Source organism: Saimiri boliviensis, chromosome 1 (assembly GCF_048565385.1).
Source record: "Saimiri boliviensis isolate mSaiBol1 chromosome 1, mSaiBol1.pri, whole genome shotgun sequence".
NCBI classification, from domain to species: Eukaryota; Metazoa; Chordata; class Mammalia; order Primates; family Cebidae; genus Saimiri; species Saimiri boliviensis.
Window position 1 is genome coordinate 281879854 of NC_133449.1, and position 25916 is coordinate 281905769.

Consider the following 25916-nt stretch of genomic DNA (forward strand, 5'->3'; position numbering starts at 1 on the left):
GTTAGTCTTCTTCAGCTAGGCAGGTAGCTCCTGCAGCCACTGTAGGAGCTGTTAAGGAAGAGATAGTGAGGTCTTCTTCATAGCTGAAGTCTCAGGGGAGAAAGCAGTTGCCAAACTCGTTCTCTCTGGACCACAGCAGAACACAGGAACCAACCTGCAGAAGCCTACAACAGGTCCAGAATACTCTCAAGCTTATTGATCTCCAAGGAGAGTTGAGGGAATTAAAGGCTTTAGCATGATTAACCCTGGTGGGTGAGAGTTTGCATGAGAACTCAAGGACAGAATTCTCTCTGCCTCATCAGGGCACTGACACCCACCAATCTAATTTTCTGATTTAGGAAGGCAAGGAGCTCGATGGTGCCCCCAACTTGTGAGAGTGCCCCTGGTGAGCTATTTCCAGAACAGGTAAAAGCCCCAAGGAGCACAAAAGAAACTGTCATAATCATAGTGGGTAAAGCATTACAGAGAAAAACAGGTAGAACAGGAATTAACCAGAAAAACAGTGTACTAAACAGTAGCTAATATGAGCACTGGAGGGCTTTTGTGGACACCACAAACAGATTTCTGTAACTCAAAGCCTTTTGTTTTAAACAAATAAGTAAATAACAACAATAAAGAAAATGAACATATAGATTGAAGGCATGAATGGTCACTGATTAGACTCGAATTATTGTCCTGGTACCTAAAATCATACCTGACTGGAAGAAGTAGCTAATAGCCATATAACAAAAACATAAAATTATGCATACTATGGGAAAGAGAAAGGAGATTTAGAGAATATATTCATTAGGTCTGTTGTGTGAATAGCATGTATTCCTAGAGAAAAATAAAGAGCAAATGGAGGAAAGGACCAATCATAATTTTTCTTGAAGTGAACAATATACTGACTTTACAAGTTTAGTAGTTTTGAGTTTCAGAAAGAGTTAATAGAATAAGAATCAAACAGAAAAACCCTAGTAAGGTTTCACAACCTAATAAAAAAAAAAAAAGAAAATTTTATAGACATTCAGATTTTTTAAAATTAGCTAGGACTAAAAACAAATATGTTCCCCTTACATTTATTACATGAAATAGAGGAATCTGATAGAAAGTTGAGTCTCATTTATAGCCTCACAGAGAAAACACTGAAACTCCAGATCTATTGTCCGGACAAATCTGATCCATCTGCTAGGAGAAAATAAATATTTGGAGAAGGATCTGGAAGGTCTATTATTCTCCTACCTAATTTAGAAAAACATTTGAGAAAATAATTGAAAGTAAAAATAGTTTAAATAAATCAGAATAAAGGTCTAAAAGTAAAGGAAAATGACAAGGAGAGGAAAAATGTTATCAGTGAACTTTGGAATAGGGGCGTGTGTGTGTGTGTGTGTGTGTGTGTGTGTTTGTGTGTGTGTGTGTGTGTGTGTGTGTTTGAACACTGAGTTAATATGAATGGATATTTTTTGTAATACCGTAAAAAGATGTCACTTAATCTATGTGAGAATCATGAGGCATAGAGGAATTTTTGAAGAAAAAGCTGCGAGCTGAGGACAAGTCAAAAGTTCTTCTGGGGTTTCAGAAGAAAGATGGGAATGGTGAAAAGTTAACATTCTTAAGTTCTCTTACTGAGATAAGTATGGTTGAGGGACAAAAATTTAATATATGAAAGTAGTAGAGAAAAAGGACAAGACAGAGTTAAGTTTCAGCTCTCTGTACTATGTGGTTTCAGGCAAGATTCTATTGAAAGAGTTATTTTATGGGAAACCATAAGCTGATTATTAGAAATTATATTTTATCCATATGTTTGTGTGTGTGTGTACATATACTCATTACTGTAGGAAAAGAAATACATAAAATTTATGGTAATAACATGTAATACATATTGTAACTCACTTCACATTGTGTTCTTAAGAATGAGTGATATTTGCATTAACCCTGATTTTTTTTTTTTTTTTTTTTTTTTTTGAGACAGAATTTTGCTCTGTTGCCCAGGCTAGAGTGCAGTGGCATGATCTCTGCTCACTTAAACCTCTGCCTCCCAGGTTCAAGCGGTTCTCATGCCTCAGCCTCCCAAGTAGCTGGGATTTCAGGAATGGGCCACTAGGCCTGGCTAAAGTTTGTAATTTTAGTAGAGATGGGGTCTTGCCATGTTGGCCAGGCTGGTCTTGAACTCTTGGTCTCAAATGATCAGCCCTTCTGGGCCTCCCAAAGTTCTGCCATTAGAGGTGTGAGCCACTATGCCTGGCCAGCTCTGATTTTAGAAATAAAAAGCTGGTGATATTATAGGAAAAAGGTCTGCAGACAAGGGCAGGGGAGACAAATCTGTCCTGCTCTCCGTTTCTGTGCATTTACTGAAAAGCACAAAAGTTTGTCAGTCTCCATTGTAAGCTATTATAGGGGAGATCTGAGGCAAGGGACAATTAGAGTCTGGTCTCCCAGTTCTGATAGACAAGGTATCTGCTGATCAGTTAGTGTTCTGCCTGCCCTACTGGACTATATGCATATATAAAGAAATATGACATTTATTACAAATATATGGGATCATGCTTCTTCCCTTTGGGAAAGTTATCTAATCAATATCCAGGATTCTCTTCTGTGATACTAAGATAGCTCAGTTTTGTTAAAGAATACAGATATGTTACAGAATATCCCTGTATATGTACAGAACATATTTGAAGGAAACCCCCCCCACACACACACACACATACATTGTTGGAGGTTTACTTCTAAACACTAGCTTGTGAGTTTATCTGGTAAGAAAGGTATAATTTGTTCTAAATTTGTAATAAAAATCATTTTTATGAGACTAACATTTAAACATATACTGGTTTCTAATATGAACTAAAGACTAATAATAATGTAAGTAGGTGATAACAAAATTTTTATCAACATATGACGCCTGATCAAAGTACTTTTTTACCATATACTCATTAATTCAGTTTTGAATCATTAAAACATCTCTCTCCTTATATTTATCCAATTCTTGAATGAGAGAGAGAGAGAGTAAATGCACTTTATGTGCTGAGAGCTGTGATAGTGACTAGTAATAAAATGGTAAATAAAACAAGAGCACTATCTTTGAGGAAGCTGCAGACATACAAATGGAAAATTTCAATATGGTGTCTGATAAGCACCAAAATAGGGAAACCATAGAGTTGGACGGGAAACTCTACTTATGGATAAGAGAAGACTTCTTCAGTGAATCTTCAATAATTCATAATAGTTTATCAGGTAGAAAAATAAATGAACATTCAACATAGAGGATAAACTAATTCAAAAATACTATTTTCTTCCTGGTGAGTTTATAGTCCAGCTTGGGGTGTGTGTCCGTGTGTCTGTGTGTGTGTATGTACCCATGTGTGTGCGTTTGTGTGTGTTTTGAACAAATAAACAGTAAGATCATGCAAATAATAGATTTTCTATATAGCTTAGAAAATATATTACGAGAATACAGAAAAGGCAGCACCAGAGACTTCCTTGGTGGCCAAGATTTTATCAGATTATTGTTTCTTGCATCTCTTGCTAAGTAATGATTATGGAGCCACTCCAAGTAATTGCAGTGTGCTGTATTGCCAGTAAGTGTAGTGTGGTGGTATATTTCTTCTCAGTGGGCAATAATCTACAAAGTCTGAGGCATTTTGGATGGCTTAATACAGAAAGATGCAAAAATAAACTGGTTTCTAACACACGTTTTTTTTTTTTTTGTTTGTTTGTTTTTTTTTTTTCTTTTTTTTTTTATTGCATTTTAGGTTTTGGGGTACATGTGATGAACATGCAAGATTGTTGCATAGGTACACACATGGCAGTGTGCTTTGCTGCCTTCCGTCCCCTCACCTGTATCTGTCATTTCTCCCCATGCTATCTCTTCCCACCTCCCCACCCCCGCCCCTCCCCCATTTCCCCCCAACAGACCCCAGTGTGTAGTGCTCCCCTCCCTGTGTCCATGTGCTCTCATTGTCTAACACACGTTTTAATGTAAGATTTTTATGTATCTTTTTGGTTTACACAATGTAAATTCACCAATTATCTAGGGAATTATATCCTCCTAAGAACAGGTTTTTCAGTCTTTCCACTATTGACATTATGGATTGGAGAATTATTTGTTGTGAGGGTCTTCCTTGTGCATTGTAGGATATTTAGTAGCCGTCATGGGCTGAACCCAATAAATGAGGTAGTATTCCTCCCACTACCGCAAAATGATGAGGACTCCAGACATTGCCAGATGTTCTTTGTGTGACAAAATTGCTCTGAGTTAAGAACTATTGCCCTAGGAAACATGCAAAATAAAGAAATGAAAAAACGACACAGTAGAAACACAAATTGAGTAATATGCTTATTAAATTTATAATCCTGTCCAAAGACACTTTCGTAGTGCCAGAATGCTCTTGCCATGAACTTTAAAACAAAGATATGTTCTATCTGGCTAGGTAAGCACTTGCAGTGTTTAAATGTTAATTGTCATCTTTAAGTGTACAATATTATGAAAACAGTGAGAAAAGTCATTGAATAGAATGAGGTTATTTGTGCCTATAGAAGGAAGAGTAATAGTGTGGCTACTTGGAGAAATGATGGCTCTCATTAAAAAAAAAAATCTGTGTTGTATAACCAGCATTTAGAAGACCACTTGAATTATACTGGGTTCCTAGTAAGGTACAGGCTGTCATATATATGTTTGTGTGTGTGTGTTTAGGACATATACATGTGTGTATATATATATATGTATATATATACACATATATGACATATACATGTATACATATATTAAATATTTAGTGAAGTATATATACATAGATACACATATGCATATATATATATATATATATATATATATATATACTTATCTAAATAATTGATTTCAACAGAGTAAACACATGTGAACAGAATGACATTATAATGTTGTTGAGGGCAAATGTAACCTGGGTTTTGATCAATGCAAATTTGAGAATTTAAATTTTCCTTTTTTTGTGATAAGCCATACATTATCATATCAGTGTTGAATTTTGCCACTTTCTATCCATTATTTTATGAAAATACTTCTTTAATTCCATTTTCTATAGTTTCATTACATGTCTAAGTTATAGAGTCTTCAGAACTGACACTTAAAATATGAGATAATGTGTTAAATGTGTTTATCAAAGCAGGAAGATGAAAATGATCATGAGATGAAATGATACCTGGCTTTTGAGTTAGCAGTCAAGTAAATGTTTTTAGAGATTAGAATGAATAAAACTGAATCTTGTTACATGTTTCACATGAAAAGTGCATCGTAACTGACTAAGAAATTTAGCAATAATACAAAGACATAAAATTAGCAATAAAAAGCTGGTAAAGGTGTTTATCTTAATTGTGCATATTACTTCTCTTTTATTTAGAACAAGAGTAATATTATCTCTTGGATTTTTATGGAGAAATCCCCAAATTTCTGCAATTATAGTCTTTCTTTCACCTAGAATCAGTTTATATAATTGTATGAACTTAAATTTGTTTCTATTGCAATCATTCTAATTTTTTTAAAATGCTTTAAATCTAGCAGTTGTTTTAAAACATTATAACATAAACTTTATTTCAAACTAATATATGAATTTGGTCCAATTTATGCAGAAAAATATATAGAATATTATTTTATATTCTATACATAGAGATACTATAAATATATAGAATATATAGCAGAACACAAACTTTACTACTTTTTCAAATAAACATTTCTGTATGAAAATATATAATTTTTGAACTCTTCTGTATATTAGTAAAGTATACCTATCATTAAATACCATTTAAAAACATTTAACAGGTTGTGACAGGTTATGGAAATAGTAATTTTTCATTTATGAGAGAGAGAAGAAAAGATTGTATTTTAACAGAATTATGAGTATACATTTAATAAACTGTAGGTTCAAGATAACAAATTCATTTTTTCAGCTAAAAAAAGGAGAATATTTTGCTGTCTGATCCTTAAAATTTGCAAAGTTCTTTTTCCTTGGAAATGTATTGAAACATCTCTAATCTTTTTCATGTCTTCTTTTTTCACCTCCCATCTCTAAGGCCCCAGGCTGTTCCATTTGCAGCTGTGTTTCTTGTTGCAGAGCAGCAAGGAGGGACACCAGCTGTGCCGACTTCATTGTGCTTCTCGTTGGGGCGCTGATTTAGTTCTGCCCAAATATCTTGGGATGTTCACCCTGGACATCTGCCAAGATTCTAGTAGCCATTTAAAAATCATTACCCTGGGGCATAATGTTCAGAATGGGATCATTTCAATAAAGTACAGCCAGCATTCTGATTCTACATGCAGCATTGCAGTACTTGTGAGGAGACACATTGGACAACTGACAGATCAGAAAGTTGACAAAAATTTGCAAGTTTCATAATTTTCTTCTTTTTCTGCAGAACTTTTCTTCTTTGTCTGCGTAACTGTTCTTCTGTGCAAGCCAGTGTTTTGTTTTGTTACAAATCAACCAACCCACAGTTTAGTGGCCTCCAACAATATTTGTTTTATTTGTTCATAATTTGGTGGGCTAGGCTGCTCTTCCACTGGGGTCATACATTTTGCCATCATCATCGGGGGTCTGCAACAGCTCAGTCACCTCCCTCACAGGCAGTGGTGGGTGCTGGCTCTCAGCTGGTTTTTCTGGCGTCTCAGCCTGGGTGGCTCGTCTCTGATCCACGTTATCGCATCCTCCACTTAGGGACCTGCTTTATGTGCATTCTTAGGTCTGTAGTTCAAGAGGATAAGAGCAAAAACGTTAAGAGTTTGAGAGAGGAGAATCAGAAGTTGATTTTCCACTTTTGCTTCATTCTGCTATTGTACCCCACCACTTGCGGCAAGATATTCTGTAAATATTTATTGAACAAGTACATGATGACCCTTTCACCTACAGTTACGTCTAGAGGAAAGATTTTGTAGACATATTGCCTCTTAATTTTCAGAACGTAATTGTTCCAATATCTGGTAAAATTGCATTATTGTTTCATTGGGTAAAGATTCATTTTATTTTTCTTACATATTTAACTTTGTTGTAAATTAAAGAAAGGCCCAATAAAACAGTGTAGTTTTTAACTTTTATTCAGTAATCAATGTGATTTACTAGATTGCATTTACTTTAAGTGATTCCTCAGTCTTTCCTCTTACTTTTTTTTTTTTTAACTTATATTTTAAGTTCAGCCGTATATGTGCAGGATGTGCAGATTTGTTACATAGGTAAACATGTGTCATGGGGTTTGTTGTATAGATTATTTCATCTCCCAGGTATTAAAACTAGTATCCGTTAGTTATTTTTTCTGATCCTCTCCCTCCTCCCACCCTCTGCCCTTTGCTAGGCCCCAGTGTGCGTGGTTACCCTCTTACCACTTACTTTTTATGAATGTAGACCAGTCTTTGATTTTTTAAAATAAAACTGTTCAATTCACAATAGACAATATCAGACTAGAAGATACATGTTTTTCTGCATAACTTGGACCAAATTCATACAGATTTAATTGGTACATCGTGTTTTAAAAAAATATAATCGCCAAAGAATGACTTTCATGTGTATATTCCTCAATGTGGAAAACTGAAACATAAAACAAACCAGCCAGAGATTCTTGGAAGTGTTGAGGTGCAGGTTATGTGTAGGGAATTCTAAAAAATATAGTAAATGAAATTAGTACAGTGATCAGTGAAACATTGAAGTATATAATTTGGCTTTGGAATGTATTACTTCTCTTGAAGTAGAGAAGGTCTTCTTTAAAAAAAAATAAACATAACAAAATGTTCAAGTGATCTTAGTGCAATCTTGGCTTATTATTTTTACAAATTCCACCTTTACTTATAAATTACTTTGAAATCATCTGATATTATACAGTTCTATAGTTTCCTTAAAAACATATTTTAAAATCTTAGTATTGTGCACCTAACAAAGTGCCTAAAACTAAATAATAGGTAATAAATAAAATATGTATTGAATGAGTAGGGTGGGATTGATGGCTCATACCTGTAATCCCAGCACTTTGGATGGCCAAGGAGGCAGATAATGAGGTCAAGAGATTGAGACCATCCTGGCCAACACAGTGAAACCTCGTCTCTATTAAAAATACAAAAAATTAGCTGAGCATAGTGGTGCAGGCCTGTAGTCCCAGCTACTCGGGAGGCTGAGTCAGGAGAATTGCTTGAACCCAGGAGGTGGAGGTTGCAGTGAGCTGAGATTGCACCACTGCACTCCAGTCAGGCGAAAGAGCGAGACTCCATTAAAAAAAAAAAAAAAAGAAAGAGTAAACACAAATTATATACATTTTCACAGAGACAGAGCTGTTATTAAACGTGACATTTTCCTATATTTATTATATACATTCATGAATTAATTTTCTCATTAGAATCATTCTTATTAATTAGGTTTCTCATTAGAATCATTCTTAATTAATTAATTATTAATTGCCTGGAATGTCACATATATAGATCCTAATAATAACAGTTTATGTTGTTTCTTTCTTACTGAGGAAACAGAATAAAGCAAAAATCTCAAAATTGATATTTGTTCAAATATCACTAAAAATATTAATCAGGTTATGTTGTTGTCCCTATCTATTAATCAAAGCATATAAATTAAAACTATTTGTATAATTTTATAAGTAGAAAAACCTTTTAAACAAAGACTGAAATTACTGTATTAGGATATATACTGAAATTTTATTTTATTTAAACAATCAGGATATGTGATAATTACCCTCACTTATAATTGGATCTGATTTCTAATTCTGTTTGGATAATTTTGAGGAGGGTCATAATTTTGGATAGTTTTGTTCATTTTCTAGGATTCAGGTATACAATGAATGTTCAGTGATCAGGCATAGAGAGAAAGCTCAACATTAGGGATGTGGAGTTGGCCCAGTGACTAGATACAAAGTGAAGACACCAAGATCATAATTGGAAAAATTCACAATGACCAGGTTTAGGGTGAAGGCGCTGTGATCAGGTATAGAGTAAGTGACAGTGACCTGGCATAGAGTGAAAACGGTACAGTAGTCAGATATAAACATTGCAATCATGTATACCTGGAAGGAACAATGATCAGGTGTAGAGAAAGTCACTATGATCATATAGAGAGTGAATGGACCATGGTCAGGTATAGAGGCAAGACATAGCATTTGGATATAGAAAAAAACACTCATCAAGTAGAAGTCACATAGAGAGAAGGTCCAGTGTGGAAGAAGATGGGGGGTGCCATCACGGGTCCTTACTGCTTTCTACCAGACTTCTGCGTTCCGACTGGTTTATAGTGATGAGTCCTTGATTGTCATGAATTCATTCTCTCTGTCTTAATTGCACATCTTCTTGAAATCCACTGAGTTTCTCTCAGCCAATTTGACTTCCTACTTCAGTATATAGATAAATTTTCTTCCACTCATACTCTGCCAAGGAGAAAACTTTGAAGTCCAGATTGGATATTATTTTCCTGTATAAGCTAAATGGCCTCTTTATATCTGCTGCTGTGCCACACTGAAACACCATGGAATATTGTGGAAGTTGTGACCTTTCCGAAAAGGGATGCTCTCTCTAACTGTATTACAACAGTGCATGTAGATACCAAGAAACAAACACTACCACACACAGAAGCAAATGTGATGACTTTGGTTATATGTTCTTCCAATGTTTTTATTGGATTTAAAATTCATTTAAGGGATATAGAGATATACAACTAGTTGGATCAGCTGCTAATATATTTTGGTGTCCCTTTATGTTTGTACCCAAGAGCCAGTTCACTTTTTCTCCATGTTCAGTATTTAGCTTTGGTAAAATTTTGCCATGTTCTTCCTCATCTGTTACTGAAGCATTAGTATTTCCACTCTGCTTGGTGCAAGCTCCTTTTTAGGTTTCTTTCTGTGGGTACGTTTTGTAGGACTCTTCTGTTTTTTTCTCAATTTCACTATATGTATATACACTATATATATATATATATATATATATATATATATATATACACACACATATAGTATATATACTATATTGAACAAGTACATGATGTATATATACTAGTATATATACATAGTATATATACTATATGTGTGTATATATATATATATATATATATGAAACTATATTATAACAGTATCTTGTATACCTTTCTATAACTCTATCTCTGCTCATTGAAAGGGCTATAATACAGTTTATATATATATATAATATATATAGTTATATATATATATACTGTATATACTATATATACTAGTTATATATATATACTATAGTTATATATATATACTATATATACTAGTTATATATACTATATTATATATGATATATAATAAATTATTATATATTATATAAACTATATAAATTATTCATTATATATTATATATATATACTATATAATATATAATAAATATATAATATATATAACTATATATTATATATATAAACTGTATTATAGCCCTTTCAATGAGCAGAGATAGAGTTATAGAAAGGGATACAAGATGCTGTTAAGATTGCTTTTCTTAAGAGAAAGAGCATGGGACTTGTATTTATTTTTCTAACCAAGCATATGTGTGACTTCTCTAACTTAAAATATCCAATATAATCAATACATTTAATAAAAAGAGGTTGAATGGGAGTGGATCTGTATTGTCTTTTCAGCAAAGAGATATGAGAGCAGCATTTGTCTTGTGACTACTTTGTAACTAAATAAACAGTTAGAATCAGATCCCATGTGATTGAAGCAACTGACGAGACTGTGATTGACAACGACATAAATAACTTAGTGATTCCAAGCAACATGTCATGAACTCTGTTCCACCGTATTTAATTTTCTGTCTTAAATATACATTTATGTACTGTAGTAAGCCAATAATATTCTACTGTCTATACTTTTATTTACCTGGTTAGATGCTTTGCGAACACTCACCTGTGTTGTGGAGGGTAGTAGCTCAGCAGCATTTGCCCCTGAGGGAGGACAGTTTGCAACAAAGCCACATCAGCCTAACCACATTTCACAGTATGTGAGTGAGAAATCCACTTTTATTGCCTAAAGACTCTAAAATTTAGGGTTTGTTTGTTGTTGAAATATAACTTACCTTTAGATGTATCTTTCTGATATATTGCCCCTTTATATGTCAGAGACTATATACCAAAAAGGAATCATAAATATTTCAAAAAGAAGCCATAATAAGAAGATAGGGTACCAACACTGGATAAGAGATTCCAAAAATTCTTACAGCACTGACGCCATTGCAATTGGATTAATGGGCAGGGTGCGGGCAGCAGGGTGAGATAGATCAAATGTACAGCCCTAAACATTAAATGAACATTATCTGGCCCAAGAAAGATAATGTAAATATAAGACACGGAGAAGAAACTGGGGAAGTCACCTGGGCAACTTATTAAGTTAAAGCTTTCAAAACAATGAAGAATTTTTTTGATCTCTTCTGTGCAATCCAAGAAAATATATTTTTATTCTACCATAAGGCCTTTGGTGGATTTTTCTGAGGATGAATCAAAATTGGAATATGTTTATGAGAATTAAGGAGAAATTAGTTTTCAATAAACCCAAACATCCATATCACAGGGGAACAAAAACAAAATAAAATAAAACAGCCCTTACCAATAGACAAATATCACAAAGCCCCCTCTTCTGATGCAAGGTACTTCTGCTATGGAAACAGAAGAGTACTCAATCAACTTGGAAAGAATATCAATGCATCCCAGCCATACTTACTATAAGGTAGTATTCCAACTGAAAGGGGAAAACATCAACTCAGTTTTGAAATGATAATGTGCTATTTCTCTTTCAATCAACCAGCTGTTTTTTGTTTCTGTTTTTTTTTTTTTTTTTTTTTCATTGTTTTGGAAATAAAGCAACAACATAAAAGACAAGGATTAAAATGAACAAACAGAATAATGATTCATGGCAGAGAACGCTGTGAAATTTTGTTGCATTTATTAAACAAGAACAGCATGAAGTTGATACAGGACTTTTCTCAGCCCCTTTGCCAAACTTGTAGCAGGGGATGCCCCGTCTGCTCAGCCCACTGTGCTCAGCCCCTGGCAGGAGAGAGCATGTAAGCAAGCAAGCGTGGGGTCTGGTCGACTGCTTCAAGCATCAAAATGGGAACCTGCTCTGTGTGAGCCCACAGCCAGACAAGGCGTGTCACACTGAGGGGAATTTGGTGATGCCCAGGCAATGGTGCCTGTGACTCTGAAGCCCCAGAGGGGATGTTACAGAGTGTTAATTAGCTGTCTGCTACCCAATGGAACGAGGAGTGATAGCAGCTCAGTCAACCTTTTTCCCTGCTCTGGCCCACAACTCCAGAACCAGCATGGCTCCAGGACAGGTTTGGACTGATGGAGAAATGTTCCATGCTCATGGTTAGGAAGAATCAATATCGTGAAAATGGCCATACTGCCCAAAGTAATTTACAGATTCGGTATCCCCAATTCTAAAATCTGATATCCAAAATGCTCCAGAATCTAAAACTTTCTGAGTGCTCACATGATGAGAAAGATGACCTTTTTTTTTTGGACACTGAAGAAAAAATGTCTATATGATGAAAATATGTGATAGGTTCTTGGTAGGACTAGTCTACATTTGTAACAGAAGAGAAAATCTTGCCCTTCTGTAAAACCAAAGACGAAAATCATTGTTAATGAGGAAAATGACTCTGAAGAAAAAAATTTAAACAGCCATCCAGCAGAATGCCTCCTCATCTCCAGGGGAGCCACTTCCTGGTCCCTCAATTGCTTCTGACGTTTATTCTCTCCTAAAAAAATACAGTAGACAGGACAGTAACCTTTTAATTTATTATTTAATGGCTAATGTATGTATTCTAGTGATGCTATTCTTCTGCTTAGTTACTACAATGCATTACTTTTTCACTGAGTTAATGAGATGTGACTTTTTTTTTAACCATTTAGTACTTCCGTGTGAAAATGATTGCTTCTCAGTAGCATATACATTCAGAGTCACAAATGATGGTGATACCAAACAATTACAGGTAGTCCACATGGGTGGCTGTGATAGTGACACTGTTGTTATCTGATTATTTAATGTACACTAACATTGTTTCATTCACAAATTTATTAAAAATTTTATATAAACTTGCTTGCAGTCTATAGTAATAAGATGTATATGAAATTTAAATGAATTTTGTATTTAGACTTGGGTCCCATCCCCAAAATATCTCTTGAGGTACCTGCAAATATTTGGAACTGAAAATAATCTGAAATTGGAAATGCTGATCTCATGCATAAGAGATATTCAACTTGTAGTCACTATGTTAGCATCAAGTTTAGAACTTAACCACTTTGTTTGATAGTGTGTAGTCATTATTCTTCAAAATGGATAAAGGAACATTGGAGAGAAATCTATTAATACCTTATGTGTCAATCCAAGTTCTAGCAGGGAAACAAATCAACTGGCAGTTAGACAAATAGAGAAAATTAAGGAGAACAAGTTACAAAAATGGAGGAACGGAAAAGTCAGATAGTACCCTATGAAACAATCACTGCAAGAGTAGAGCTCTTTTAAGGCTGGGATGAGTGGTGTTATCTAAACCAAGAACCTAGATCTTAATAGAATGGACCATGGAAGAGGGCAGCTGAAAGGGAGCTGGAACCAATGAAGCACTGCAATCATAGCCAGAGACACCGTCCAGAGCAGAAAGAAAGTGGGAGGGAGAGAGAGAGAAAGACAGAGACAGAGAGATTGACTTATTCTTGTTTTTCAATTTCTGTCTATTACTTCCCCTTATTCTGTTGGAAAGGAAAGCTAGTCAATGTCAATGACAGGTATTAAGTGTCTACTTATTGACTTATTCTTGTTTTTCAATTTCTGTCTATTACTTCCCCTTACTCTGTTGGAAAGGAAAGCTAGTCAATGTCAATGACAGGTATTAAGTGTCTGCAAGCAGAGCAGACCAGAACAGGATAGAAAATTAATTTGAGATAATATGCAAGTGTAAGATATGTAAGACTAGTAGACATATGATCAGTCCAGTCAATTTTCGCTACAGTCATTTACTCTGTACAACTCTGAAGAGAATTATGAACTTTCTGCAAGGCTACAGAGGAGCACAACAGTGTTGTTAGTATCTGGGTATTACTCCCTTCTGATTCTGCCATGTGTTCTTATTTGACAAAACGGATTTACTGCCTTGGCCTTTTGCTATGGGAAATGTGATAGAAAGCTTCTTCGTCCCAAGTAGATGCATCCAGACTGTCCTTATACACCATCAAGGACTGTACAAGACAAAAAGGCAGAAAATATTGTAGCTATTGAACAAGATTCAGCAAATCTTGACTGGGTCAAGTAATGGCGTATATGAGAAAGACTGCCACATATCAAAATAGATGGGGCTGAACTTGAATTCTGCCTTCTCCAATTGTCAATTATATTACCTTTCTGAACGTCAACTTATCTGTGGGTAAAACAGTATTAAATGTCATTTTCTCAATAGATTAATGTTAATTTAATTATTTTATTAAATTAAATGGCTTACAACAGAGGGCTTCCATATCATTGGCACTTAATATATATTATTTCCCTGATTATTATTTTTTTCCATTTATGGAGCAGAATATAAATTTTACATGTGAATGTGAAACTTCACATTAGGTAGTTCCATAAATAGGAAACTTTTATTGAAAGTACCCAGAAAATAAAAATTGCTATGGTTTTATAGTTAATACACAAAATACTGATTTTTGTTTTGGTAGTCAGCTCAGATAGTTCATATGTCTCCTTGCAGAATTTTTTTAATCCAATGACTTGAGTTAATACTCAAAACTTTATCAAATTACACAGTGACTAGAATGCAGTGTTATTGATCTGATGGTGAAATTACAGTTCTCCTGTATGAAGTGAAATTTAAGTTGTATCTTGATAACTGTTGCTTTTTAATATTTCCTGGGAAAATCTTCTGAGAATTAAACCCTGAGAGATTCCTACAGAGAGGTGCCCTCAGCCTTCATAAATCTTCAGCTTATTTTTACTCAAAGTTCTTATTTAACATTGAATCTCTTGAGATTTTAACAGAGCTGTGAGCCTTGACAAGTCAGGCATAACAATTTGTAATCTCTGAGAGTATTTGCTTGGTATAAAAATGCCTTATTAAATATTTCAAATTAGTCCTTAGAAACTTTCCAGGAAGTCTATGCGTTCTGCTTCTCATTGATATGCAAACTGTACAAAATGTGTGATATTTATAAAGCAGTAGTACCAAAAAACAAGTGAAAAGAATAAGAATGACACAGGGCAATCCCTAAAGAAAGTAAGACTTAAGTTTTATTGTAGAAAAGCCATCTTGAAAACATTCTTATGTACCCAATATAATGCATTAACTAACTTTAAAAATGTCACCAGGCAGATCATTAGAAATGCCTGATGTTCAAAAATATCAAATATTTATGTTTATTTACTCTAATCCCTTTGTAATCACTTTTTATTCTCTCTCTCTTATGATGTATCTGATTTCAAATATAATACACAATTACACATACTATTTTCTTGCCTTGTGACTTCATAGTTTTGCTCAGATTAAAAAGCAACTATAAATTATGAGAATAAAGGTCAGTTTTTCCCACTAAAACTCTAACACACCATATTCATTTGCTAGAGTTGCCCTACACACAGTGCCCCAGACTGGGTGTCTGACGCAACAGAAATGTATTATCTTATAGTCTGGAAGCTAGAAGTCTGAGAACAAGATGTCACAGTTGGTTCTCTCTGAACAAACTGAGAAGGGACTTGTTACACAGCATTCTCACAGCATCTAGTGGTTTGCTGACAGTCCTTAGCATTCTTTAGCTTGCAGCTACATCGCCCTTATATTTGCATTCATCTTCATCTAAAGTTATCCTTGTGAATTTATACCTTTCTCCTCATTTTTCATTTTTATAAGGATCCCAGTCAGTTTAGATGAGGGGCCCACACTACTCCAGCATGATCTTCTCTTAACTAATTCCACTTAAAACAATACTATTTCTAAAGAAGGTCGCATTCTGAGGTACTGGGGATTAGAACTTCAACATATCAGTTTTGGAGGATATGATTTAACCCATAAGACATACCTTGATTAGTTTATTTAATGACTTTTTGTTTATTGATTGATTGTCTTAGTTTATTTGAGCTCACATAACAGAAAGCTGTAGTCTAGTTGGCTGAAACAACATTTGTCACAATGGTAGATTCACATGCAATGGTAACATTTTGCAAATATTTTTTTTTTCCACAATGATAAGATCATGCAGACTATAACACAGTGCCATAACCAGGTTATTGAAATGATACAATATACTGATTGTCATTAGGTTTCCCTAGATTTACTTATATAAATTTGTGTGTGTGCATGTGTCTGTGTGTATGTGTGTGCTCAGTTCTACAGAATTATATCAACTGTATCTATTTATGTATCAATTACCATAATAAAAATATTGAACAGCTACAATATCATAAGGATCCCTTCTGCTTCCCTTCTATAACCAAACTTCCTTGCTCTAGTCCCTCTACCCAAATCTCCAGAATATTATAACTTGTTATTTATTTCTAAAATTTTTATTTCAGAAATGCTATATAAATTGAATCATAGTATATAACCTTTTGGGATTAATTTTCATTTAGTTGATTCCCTGAAGATTCATACAAGTTGTTGCTTGTATCCATAGTCTATTCATTTTTATTGTTGAATAATATTTCATACTTTGAATGTACTAGTTTGTTTAACATTTCTCTCATGGAAGTACATCAGGATGGTTTCCAGTTTGGGGCTATCATGAAAAATTGCACCATGAATTTGTAAGCAGATTTTTCTGTGAACATAGGTTTTTTTTTTATTTGTTAAAATGCTAGGGCTGGGCACGGTGGCTCATGCCTGTAGTCCCAGTACTTTGGGAGGCCGAGGAGAGCAGATCACCTGAGATCAGGAGTTCACAGCCTGGCCAACATTGAGAAAACTCTTCTTTAGTAAAAATACAAACAAACTAGCTGGGCATGAGGGTGTATGCCTATAATCGCAGCTACTTGGGAGGCTGAGGCAGGAGAATCACTTGAACCCAGTAGGCAGATGTTGCAGTGAGCCAAGATCGCATCATTGCACTCCAGCCTGGGAAACAAGAATGAAACTCCATCTCAAAAAATAATAATAAAATAAAATAACAAAAAAATAATAAAATGCCCTTATTCAATTTATTGGGTAAATGTGTGTTTAGTTTTGTAAGGAATTGCCAAACAATAACATTTCTCTTGCAGTATATGAGTGACCCAGTTTCTCAGCATTCTAAACAGCAGTTGGTGCCCTCATACTATTTTATTGGTTTACAATTTGAAATCTCTTTTAGACAACACAGCTCTCATCCTCTGAGGATGGATAATTGCAAATCATATTTCTTCTTAAGTCTCCATGTAAAAATACTATTTAGTGGCCGGAATCCTTAATATATTAAAAGTAGAATACATATTTATGATTTGCTAATAAGGATTGATAAGCAAACTTGGCATATTAATTCTATTTTCTATGATCCCTTGAAGACACAAAACAAGCTTTCCCTGAAGTTCTATCTAAAGTTCAACATAGAAGTACACATTTTTTCTTTTTTTTTTTTTTTTTTTTTTTTTTTTTTTCTGAGACAGACATTTACTCTTGTTGCCCAGGCTGGAGTGCAATGGCATGGATCTCAGCTCACTGCAACCTCTGACTCTTGGGTTCAAGCAATTCTCCTTCCTCAGCCTCCCAAGTAGCTGGAATTACAGGCATATGCCACCATGCCCAGCTAATTTTTGTATTTTTAGTAGAGATGGGGTTTCACATATTGGCCAGGTTGGTCTTGAACTCCTGACCTCAGGTGATCCTCCCACCACGGCCTTCCAAAGTGCTAGGATTACAGGCATGAGCCACTAAGCCTGGCTTAGAAGTACAAATTTTCTAGTTGAACAGACATTAGATCCTGAATCATTGACATAATTACTAAAATAAAAAAAACTGAATATTGTCAGTGCTTCCATATTCAAATATGAAAATGAATACAAAATTTCACACAAGATCATTTGATTGTAAAAATATTTTTACTTGATAGATAACCCAAATTAGTAGGTAGAATTTTTCTAGTGATGTGGAATAAAATATTGAGTATGCACTATTAGATAATTCTTCATGTCATTTTATGAATAGATGTGAATTCTTAGATGAGTATTCTTACCCTCTAATTCTGCAATGAAGTTGTATATCCCTTAATATATGATTTTCATGTTACACTTAGATTAAGTTTTCATTTAGGTATAATTGAAACATTATATAGGTGTTTCTAATTAAGCAAATTGGATTTTAAAAAGTAAGCATAAAGACATGAGCATAATAGATTAAATACTTTTATTACCTCAAAATATACTATTTTAAATGTTATAAATTAATTTACTATTCATTTTTTTAAATACAGTGCACTGTTGGCATTGTGTACAAGACATTAAAGGAATGAGATTTGAATTTAGAAGACCAGTTGGCTGGGCACAGTGGCTCGGTCCTGTATTTCCAGCACTTTGGGTCAGATCACCGGAGATCAGGAGTTCAAGACCAACCTGGCCAACATGGCGAAACCCTGTCTCTACTAAAAATAAAAATAAAAATAAAAATTACCTGGGCATCGTGGAGGGTGCCTGGAGTCCCAGCTACTCAGGAAGCTGAGGCAGGAGAATTGGTTGAACCCAGGATGTGGAGGTTGCAGTGAGCCAAAATTGCACCACTGCACTCCAGCCTGAATGACAGAGCAAGACTCTGTCTCGTGTGTCAAAAACAAACAAACAAAAAAGCAAGCAAACAAAAAAAGAGACCAGTTATGTGACTCATTAATTATCCAGGTAATAAGTAAAAAGAGTGTATAAGACAGACAATGGCTTGATTGGAATGTTATGATGTCATTGATAATTTAATGTCAACACACTCACCTTCCCAACTTAATCACAAATAATTTCACCTCCAGTTTTCAGAACAGTCATGAAACATGCAATATAAAGCTTTATCATACCATTGATTTAACTGTACAGTTAGTACCAATTTGATTTATGAGTGACAAGCCAACCAAACTTCGGTTATGTTTTACTGCTTCTTAAAATGAAGATCAAAAAGAGAACATTCAGGATGTTACCAGCACATAAAGAGCCATGTTAAAAGCTTTGAGACCAATATTATATTTTAGACTCTCTTTCATTACAGTTGATAGCAGGGAAAGAAAACAAATAATATGTTTTATACATTAATTTAATTTACTAAGGCACAGTCTTTACTGATCTCCATAGCTATTTCAGCATATCCATTTTCTGTGTTCAAATTAATCATATGCTAAATGCCATCACACACTAAAATTTGTTTTCCTGAATGCACAGGTACCTCTGTTCTACAGGTGACAGCTACTGATGCAGACGACCCTACCTATGGAAACAGCGCTCGGGTGGTTTACAGCATTCTCCAGGGACAACCATACTTCTCTGTGGATCCTAAAACAGGTTAGTGTGTTTACACGTAACTTGCATGCAAGTGTTTGCTACAGTAAATTAAAAAACAAAGATTTTTATTTCTATATGCTCTTTTCTGTCAGATGATATTATTGTAACCTGATTTTAACATATCCTCATTTTCTCTAAAATAAGTAATGAAATAATTGAAGATAAATTAACTGCTTTCTCTGATATGTTGATTATCTGTTATTTATATCCATCCAAGAAAATGTTACTTATCATTCAATATTTCTGTAACACTTAAATAATCTGTTTAAAACATATATGAGATATTACATACATCGAATGAGATTTTCAAATATATTATTTGCTCTGCTTATATATTAATTTTTATTATTTGCTGAAAAGGTAAATGGTTCTTTGAAAATTGTCTACATTAATTTTGCTTGTCACATAAATTGTCAGGTATATATACATACATATATATAAAATTGTATTATATTGGGGGATTTCTATTTCTTGAGCTGGCAATATTTTCAATAAGTAAAATTTTCAGCCTTCAAATATTGTGTTGTGTTAAAAAACAAACAAAAAACCCAGGATAATGCCAAAGACATAAATACCTTTTCAGGAAAAAACTAGAAATTCTGCTCTCCTATTTTTTACTGGCCCAAACAATCATATTATATCAATCATATTATATGATGTTATATCACATCAATTATATCATGTCATATCAGGCTAAAATGGTAATGAAGGCTGCTTAATAATGTATTATAGGATGTGCTGCAGCAGCGTATCCAAAAACCATAAAAGGTACATGTCCCCATTGAAAATCAGTTTGTTGCAGTAAAACCCATTTTTAGTTTAGGCAATTGTTCAGTAACAAACAAATCTCAAGTTTCTTTTAAATTTTAAGGATGTACGTATTTATGAAGCAAAATAGAGATCCAGGATGTTCCAGCAGTGCCCTCTGTCCTTTCTAAGTATGAAATGCACTCTGAATCAGATCAGCATGTGGCCTCTGTAAATAAATGGCCACACAGCCACATAACTAATGTGGAAGGGAGCCATTTTTATTGTAAATACCTCTCTATACTTCTATAATTATATAACATATAACCCATTTTTTTCAGAGAACCTTGTTTGATAAGTCTACAGATCATAGATTTGTTTAACAATGTGTTATGTGAGGCACGTTGAACTAAAAAGATGTTATAGATAAGCACTTTCTCTCTATCTAATACCACTAGATTGTTTACCAAGAGTTTTGCCATTATCATGTTTACAAGAGGCTTTGATTGGGTCACTTGCCTTCTTTCTTTTCTTGAACTGCTCCAACATGGAAATACGTTGGCATGAATGGATCTCAGACATACTTGCTTAACTCTTTCTTTCTTTCTTATACCTTAAAAATAAAACAAAGTAGAACATATATAGAGAGGGAGACATGAAGAATATATACATGATTATATATGTGTACACATCCTTATATGCATTGTAATTATAGAATAGATTCTAATATGTAGTTAAAGTGAAAAATAGAAATTGGGGTATAATTAAATATGTATAACTTTATATAACTTAAAATGAGTATAAGATCTGCAGGTTCTGTTAGTTCCAAGGTATCACTTAATATTTAGGAAAACATGCTTATTAATTTAGTAATCTAAGTGGTGGCACAAAAATATGCATGTTTATGATTACACATTATTATTCCATTAGAAGAGCTTAGAATTAGTTGAAAAGCTTGTTAGTATTTGATGGTGATATTTCACATTTTATTCTATTTTCCCAGTAACGATTTTTGCTTCAAATATAAAATAAATGTAATTCTCACTTTAAAATACACCTATCTCTAGAGGAAAGAAACAGGAATACAAACTGTTTCAACTGTCTTATTTAGGATTGTACAAACACACATGCATGCACATGTCACACGGGCATGAATGCATACAGACACATGCACAGAAACATATGATATTCATCCATTAATGATGCCTTACAAAGCCAGACATTTATTTATAAATAATGTTACAGTTACCTAATAGAATATTGCCATGTTATAAACATCCTGGATAAAAATTTTTAAAAAAATCTTTACACTTTTTATGCATACAGTTGGTTAACAAACATCAATTTTGTTTGTTCATGTGTCTGAATGTGAATGTTTATATATGTTGTATGAGTAAGCACACATATGTGTATGCACTTAGATGGATAAATCAGGTCACTGAGAGCAATACTTTACTAGTGTTGGACTGCCATAGTTTATGATTTGGGGAAGCAAAAAATAAATAACATATGAAAACACAATATGCACTCATTTTGTGTATATATTATACATAATACTTCATTAAACAACAGAAAATGTGTATCTCAAACATAAATAGGCTGCTATTCAAATGTTGCTCTACAAAATTCTCTTTGCTCTTGCATTTCTTTGTTTCTTTCTTCAGTGCTTTAATGTATTGAATAAAATGCATGCCTCCATTTTGATATGTGTTAATATTACTAGAATACTGGCTGATGCATCATGGGAACCAATGGGTATCTGTCCTACTAGGTCATTAAGGGACAAAAGTGTTTTTAAAGGTCTTTTAAATATGCAGATATCTTAGAGAGTTAGACAGTTATCTGTAGAAAGTGCTAAGTGGGGTATGAAATAAAATGTTCAATAGTCTTCACAAACAACAAATTTGGCAATTTGTGCTTAGCAATTAAACATCCTCAGAACTCATGAATTTAGTTGAAATTGTGCAGAAAAGTGACTGGAATAAAATACAAACATACTAAAAACCAAAGAATCAGTTATGTTGGATGGAATGTTATATAAGAAGTGTGGAAATAGTAATCACTTGTAATGGTGTATATTAATAGTATCACTTAATTCCATTCCCTAATTGGCATGGCTTCATCTCAGCATGTTTTCAGTTATTTTCACTGAAGCCCAATCTTAATAAAACATAACATTGACCCCACAAATTTTAGACTTGTGAGTGCTTATGACTAAAATCAATGTTTGGATTGTCTTGTTTGCATGAAACATTAAATTTTATTTGTGATCTTCTGGAGACCTTGCCTTCCAATTTTGTAATCTGTTTTTGAAGAGCTATATCCAGAAAATGAATTGTTTAGCTGTTGAGTTACTATGTGACACAGAATTGAATTAATGTCTAAATTTTTTTAAAAAAATATTTTATTGCACTTTAGGTTCTGGAGTACATGTGCAGAACATGCAGGATTCTTGCATAGGCACATACATGACAATGTAGTTTACTGCCTCGATCTCCATCACCTGTATCTGGCATTTCTCCCCATGTTATCCCTCCCCAACTCCCTACCCACCTCTGTCCCTCCCCTAATCCCCCCCGAACAAACCCCACTGTGTGATGCTCCCCTGCCTGTGTCCATGTGTTCTCATTCAAAACCCACCTATGAGTAAGAACATGCAGTGTTTGATTTTCTGTTCTTGTGTCAGTTTGCTGAGAATGATGGTTTCCAGATTCATCCATGTCCCTACAAAGGACATGAGCTCATCGTTTTTATGGCTGCATAGTATTCCATGGTGTATTTGTGCCACATTTTCCTTGACCAGTCTATCATCGATGGACATTTGGGTTGGTTCCAGGTCTTTGCTATTGTAAACATTGCTGCAGTGAACATACATGTGCATGTGTCTTCATAGTAGAATGATTTATAATCCTTTGGATATATACCCAGTAATGGGATTGCTGGGTCAAATGGAATTTGTATTTCTAGGTCCTTGAGAAATTGCCACACTGTCTTCCACAATGGTTGAACTAATTTACACTCCCACCAACAGTGTAAAAGTGTTCCTATTTCTCCACATCCTCTGCAGCATCTGTTGTCTCCAGATTTTTAATGACCGACATTCTAACTGGCAGGAGATGGTATCTCAATGTGGTTTTGATTTGCATTTTTCTAATGACCAGTGATGATGAGTATTTTTTCATATGTTTGTTGGATGCATAAATGCCTTCTTTTGAAAAGTGTCTCTTCATATCCTTTGCCCACTTTTGAATTTTTTTTTTCTTTTTTCTTGTAAATCTGTTTTAGTTCTTTGTAGATTCTAGACACTAGCCCTTTGTCAGATGGGTAGATTGCAAAAATTATTTCCCATTCTGTTGGTTGCCAGTTCACTCTAATGATTGTTTCTTTTGCTGTGCAGAAACTCTGGAGTTTAATTAGATCCTGTTTGTCTATATTGGCTTTTGTTACTAATGCTTTTGGTGTTTTAGTCTTGAAGTCCTTGTGTATACCTATGTCCTGAATGGTTTTGCCTAGGTTTTCTTCTAGGATTTTTTTATGGTGTTAAGTATTATGTTTAAGTCTTTAATCCATCTGGAGTTACTTTTAGTGTAAGGTGTCAGGAAGAGGTCCAGTTTCTGCTTTCTGCACATTGCAAGCCGATTTTCCCAACATCATTTATTAGACAGGGAATCTTTCCCCATTGCTTGTTTTTGTAAGGTTTGTCAAAGAGCAGATGATCGTAGACATGTGGTATTGCCTCCAAGGCCTCTGTTTTTTTCCATTGGTCTCTATCTCTGTTTTGGTACCAGTGTCATGCTGTTTTTATTACTGTAGCCTTGAAGTATAGTTTGAATCCAGGTAGTGTGATGCCTCCAGTTTTGTTCTTTTTGCTTAGAATTGACTTGGCTATGTGGGCTCTATTTTGGTTCCATATGAAGTTTAAGGTGATTTTTTTTCCAGTTCTGTGAAGAGGGTCTTAGGTAGCTTGATGGGGATAGCATTGAATGTATAAATTACTTTGGGCAGTATGGCCATTTTCACAATACTGTTTCTTCCTAACCATGAGCATGGAATGCTTCTCCATCTGTTTGTGTCTTCTCTTATTTCTGTGAGCAGTGATTTGTAGTTCTTCTTGAAGAGGTCCTTTACATTCTTTGTGAGCTCTATTCCTAGGTATTTTGTTCTCTTTGTAACAATTGTGAATGACACTTTATTCTTGATTTGGCTCTCTTTAAGTCTGTTATTGGTGTATAGGAATGCTTGTGATTTCTGCACATCCTGAGACTTTGCTGAAGTTGCTTATCAGTTTCAAGAGATTTTGGGCTGAGGCAATGGTGTCTTCTAAATATACAATCATGTCATCTGCAATAGAGACAATTTGACTTCCTCTTTTTCTAATTGAATACCCTTTATTTCTTTTTCTTTCCTGATCTCTCTGGCTAGAACTTCCAAAACTATATTGAATAGGAATGGTGAGAGAAGGCATCCTTGTCTAGTGCCAGATTTCAAAGGGAATGCTTCCAGTTTTTGCCCATTCAGTATGATATTGGCCATGAGGTTGTTATAAATAACCTTTCTTATTTTGAGATATCTTCTGTCAACAACTAGTCTATTGAGAGTTTTTACTATAGAGGGCTGTTGAATTTTGTCAAAGCCCTTCACTGCATCTGTTGAGATAATCATGTGGTTTTTGTCTTTGGTTTTGTTTATGTGTTGGATTACATTTATACACTTGCATATGTTGAACCAGCCTTGCATCCCTGGGATGAAGCCTACTTGATTGTGATGGATAAGCTTTATGATGTGCAGTTGCAATTGGTTTGCCAGTATTTTATTGAAGATTTTTGCGTCTATGTTCATCATGGATATTAGTCTGAAGTTTTCTTTTCTTGTTGAGTCTCTGCCGGGTGTTGGTATCAGGATGATGTTCGTCTCATAAAAAGATTGGGGAAGAATTCCCTCTTTTTGGATTGTGTGGAGTAGTTTCAAAAGGAGTGGTACCACTTACTGTCTGTATGTCTGGTAGAATTCAGCTGTGAAACCATCTGGACCTGGGATTTTTTGTTGTTGTTGCTGATAGGCTATTAATTGCTGCCTCAACTTCAGTCCTCATTATTGGTGTTTTCAGGGTTTTGACTTCTTCCTGGCTTAGGCTTGGGAGCATGCAAGTGTCCAGAAATTTATACATTTCTTCAAGGTTTACGGATTTATGTGCATAGAGTTGTTTGTAGTAATCTGATGGTAGTTTGTATTTATGTGGAATCTGTGGTGATGTCCCCATTATCATTTATTATTGCATCTATTTGATTTTTCTCTCTTCTTCTTTATTAATCTGGCTAGTGGTCTGTCTATAATGTTGATCTTTTCAAAAAACCAGCTCCTAGATTTATTAATTTTTTGAAAGGTTTTTGTGTCTCTATCTCCTTCAATTCTGCTCTGATATTAGTTATTTCTTGTCTTCTGTAGCTTTTGAGTTTTTTTTTTTAATCTTGCACCTCTAGCTCTTTCAATTTTGATGATAGAGTGTCGGTTTTCCTTGCTTCTCTGTGGGCATTTATTGCTATAAATTTTCCTCTAGACACTACTTTAAATATGTCCCATATATTTTGGTATGTTGTGTCTTCATTCTGGTTGATTTCAAAGAACATCTTTATTTCTGAATTCATTTCATTGTTTATCCAGTCAACATTCAAGAGCCAGTTGTTCAATTTCTGTGAAGTGGTATGTTTCTGAGTTAGTTTCTTAATCCTGCATTCT

At 34.4% G+C, this 25916-nt stretch overlaps 1 protein-coding gene across 11 annotated transcripts in view; it reads left to right on the plus strand.

The window, feature by feature from the left end:
* Nucleotides 1-25916, plus strand: part of CDH18 (cadherin 18) — a 1096529-nt gene that overhangs the window by 805489 nt on the left and 265124 nt on the right. For all 11 annotated transcript variants that reach the window (XM_074386991.1, XM_074386980.1, XM_074386983.1 and 8 more), the window contains one exon: nt 19314-19433. In XM_074386991.1, coding sequence (XP_074243092.1) covers nt 19314-19433 — 120 coding nt within the window. The remainder of the gene's footprint in view (nt 1-19313; nt 19434-25916) is intronic.